Source organism: Monopterus albus, unplaced genomic scaffold, assembly GCF_001952655.1.
Source record: "Monopterus albus unplaced genomic scaffold, M_albus_1.0 scaffold339.1, whole genome shotgun sequence".
Taxonomy (NCBI): domain Eukaryota; kingdom Metazoa; phylum Chordata; class Actinopteri; order Synbranchiformes; family Synbranchidae; genus Monopterus; species Monopterus albus.
In genome coordinates this window covers 491,385-495,158 of record NW_018128219.1, presented here as the reverse complement: position 1 = coordinate 495,158, position 3,774 = coordinate 491,385, and the positions used below count along the sequence as shown (strand labels likewise).

The 3,774-nt window shown below is 43.4% G+C and overlaps 1 protein-coding gene across 1 annotated transcript in view; it reads left to right on the top strand.

The window, feature by feature from the left end:
- The window catches only part of sema4ab (sema domain, immunoglobulin domain (Ig), transmembrane domain (TM) and short cytoplasmic domain, (semaphorin) 4Ab), a 46,430-nt gene that overhangs the window by 7,475 nt on the left and 35,181 nt on the right, over window positions 1-3,774 (top strand). The window contains exon 6 of the mRNA XM_020624848.1: window positions 1,556-1,678. Coding sequence (XP_020480504.1) covers window positions 1,556-1,678 — 123 coding nt within the window. The remainder of the gene's footprint in view (window positions 1-1,555; window positions 1,679-3,774) is intronic.

The window sequence follows — 3,774 nt, the reverse complement described above, 5'->3', positions numbered from 1 at the left end:
ATAGTGGGCATGAGGAAGGAGAGGAGATCTCATCGACCACTGTTCATCCGGGGGCTCGAAGTGGAGAGGGTGAGCAGCTTCAAGTACCTGGGCGTCCACATCAGTGAGGACCTCACTTGGACACTTAACACCACACAACTGGTCGAGACGGCCCAACGACGGCTGTATGTCCTGAGGAGGCTGAGGAAGTTTGGTATGTCGCCTAGGATCCTTTGCAACTTATACAGCTGCATCATTGAGAGCATCTTGACCAGCTGCATCACTGTCTGGTGGACCGCAAGTGCCTGCAGAGAGTGGTAAAGACTGCGGAGAAGATCACCAGGACTCCACTGCCCTCTCTGCAGAGCATTTACCACCACAGGGTGCGTACGAAAGCTGCCTTCATCCTCAAGGACCCCACCCACCCCCAGCACGGACTGTTTGTCTCCCTACCCTCTGGCTGGAGGTTCAGAAGTGTGAAATGCAGGACCACTAGACTGAAAAACTCTTTCTTTCCCTCTGCCATCAGACTCCTAAACAGTTGAGGAGTTTATTACCAGGAAATACATCATGTACTGTCGACCTTTGCTGTTTACATTCTCAGTTTGCACATGCATAATTGCACATTGACAGTTGACTGCTGCACATGCTGCTCCCATGCAGCATACATTTTCCTATTATATTCTTATATATTTTTATTTTACTGCTGCATTTGCTGCTTAAAGTGCCTTAGATTTTGTGTTACTTATTTATCTACTTTATATTTCCTTTGTATTTTGTGGCATTCATGTGGATGGCAAACTAAGAATTTCATTGTACAGGGAAACACGTTTCCTAACTGTGCATATGACAAATAAACACTTTGACCTTGACCTACTAGCTTGCAACATGGAGCCCCTGGTGCTAGGCATCATTTTGTTGTTCACTGCAATCCTGCTCAATATGCTACAGAAGTTTATTGGAAATTTATTAAAGTCGGTGGAATGACCTCCAGCATCTGCAGCAATAAGAAGGAGGAAAAGCTGTTATGACAAAACATTTTCATGGTATTTGCATCAGTCTAGTTACTGTGATGGTGCAAGAGTTCAGCAATCACGTCTTGTTAAAAGGCCATGATCTGCTAACCCCTGGACATAGCAGCATAGCATAACCTCTCACTCTGAGGCGGCACATTTGAAAGCTATTACATATTGCTTGAGGTTTTTAGGTGGAGATATTCACTCAGTAATGTTATAGTTTAATTACTGACATTATTTTTGTTATGTAATAGTGAAGAAAACCTGGAGCAGAAACACCTTTCCATATGCCAGTCGACAACTCTAACTGCAAAGTAGCTGCCATCTCAAAACAACCATATAACTGAGGGGAGACACAAACAAGTATCAACAAAAACTGAATATTAATAAAAAGGTAACTACTATTTGCTGAAATGGATGAATGTGTGACAGAGTAAAAGTAGATGAGTATCAGCACTTGATCAGCTTCATTTTAACTGACTGGCCCCAGTACTGATTGACTCAGGACATCTCTAACTGTTCAGTATTATGTAATTATAATGCGTTTTTCTGTTTCTCAGATGGAGAGCTTTATACTGGGACGGTGGCAGACTACAGGGGGAACCGGCCAGTTATCTCTCGGCATCTTAGTGAGGGCAGGCGTGTTGACCTGAAGTTGGATGATACATTAGGATGGCTGGAGGGTGAGTGTGTTGTCACTCGAAATTAAACATACGGAGCTCACAGTGGCTGTGAATAGAATTTACATGCAGTCATGCAGCTGGTTAGCTTACAGTCAGCTTTCTCCAGTCAGTTGATTTCTTAACTGTCATGTACAGTAAATGAGAAACCTGGTGTCCACAATCAGGGTACGGGGATTAGAGAAACCTGGTTTTCTGCTGAGGAACGCCTGTTTCTCTGCCATGTAAACTCCTGCTCAAGTTTCTAATCTGATTTTTTTACAAAAGACTGCAGACAGGGTAGGTAGTGGAGTGTAGTAGCTGAATGAAAGGAGATCATTAAATGGAGAAAAGGCCACTCAAATTCCAACTAAAACTAAAAGTGGCCTGTATAAGACTAAATAAGTCACTTTCCACCACAGCCTGCCTCTGCACTGTCAGTCTATCAGACAAAAATGAAGAAGGAAGCAGTCTTTTGTCAATGTCAGTGAGCCATGCTTCCAAAATAAGTCTGGGCTAGAGAAGACACCTGATTACTGATCTGTTCATGTGTATGTGGATTTAAGTAACCAGGTTACTGCAGTGCATATAAACACGTTCCCTGATTAGTACCTGCATAACCAAAGGTTACTTATGCACACTTTAGTGCAGAGTGCTGACTAGCCTGTTCCTCAGAAGGCCATTTAGAGTCTACTGGAGTTATCATGTGGGGGATATGTAGTGCTCTACTGCTTCTTTTAAATCTGTTGGTAAACTTCCTTTTCTGGGACTCAAAGCATCATGGACATTCACATATTGACTTACACATTGACTTTCATCCTAAAGAGTGGTCTTTAAATAGTTAATATGATAAGAAATACTTATTTCTGGTTGGGCCATAGTTAGAAAGACATTTCAAGGCTGTGGCTCAGGAGTCAGAGCGGGTCGTCTCCTAACTGGAGGATTAGCAGTTCGATTCCCGGCTTGTCCAGTCCACATGTCAAAGTGTCCTTGATCAAGACACTGAACCCCCAGATGCTCCCAGTGATGACACTGGTGCATGAATGTGTGAGTGCGAATGGGTGAATGGCCAAGTAGTGTGAAAGCACGTTGACTGTGCTGTAAAGTGTAGAAAAGCGCTGTACAAGTATAAGACCATTTACCATCACCCCAGTGGTTCCTCTGCCTGGAAATGATGCATACATTAAGCAAACTGACATCTGTCCAGTTTACCACAGCTCTATAAAAGGAACAATGAAGCAAATAGCAACTGTGATTTTGATGTGATTATATTTATTATCTTCAGTTCAATTCAGTTTTATTTACATTAGCACAAAATCACAACAAAAGTGATCTCAGGACACTTTATAGAGTAAAGTCTAGACTCTACTATTATTATTATTATTATTATAGAGGGAAAACAGCGAGCACTTGGCGACAGTGGGGAGAAAAACTCCCTTTAACGGGAGAAACCTCCAACAGACCCCGGCTCTAGGTGGGCAGCCTTCTGCCTCGACCGGTTGGGGTGAGTGGATAGAGGATAGAGAAAAGAAGAAAAGCAACAAGACACAACAAACAATCAAACATTGGTCAGGTTGATGTGGCCGGTGGGGGCATCGTGGGGCCCCCGCAGCATAGGCCTATAGCAGCATAACTAAGGGAAGGCTCAGGGTCACCTGATCCAGCCCTAACTATAAGCTTTATCAAAAAGGAAAGTCTTACTCCTAAAGCTAGAAAGGCTATCCGCCTCCCGAACTGAGACTGGGAGCTGGTTCCATAGGAGAGGAGCTTGATAGCTAAAGGCTCTGCCTCCCATTCTACTTCTGTGGACTCTAGGAACCACAAGTAAACCTGCACTCTGAGAGCCAAGTGCTCTGTTAGGATGATAAGGCTCTACGAGGTCTTTAAGATACGATGGAGCCTTGTCATTAAGGGCTTTGTATGTTAGGAGAAGGATTTTAAATTCTATTCTGAATTTTACAGGGAGCCAGTGGAGAGAAGCTAATATGGGAGAGATATGATCTCTCTTGCTAGTTCCTGTCAGTACTCTGGCTGCAGCATTTTGGATTAACTGGAGGCTTTTTAGGGAACTATTGGGACATCCTGATAGTAAAGAGTTACAGTAGTCCAGCCTGGAAGTA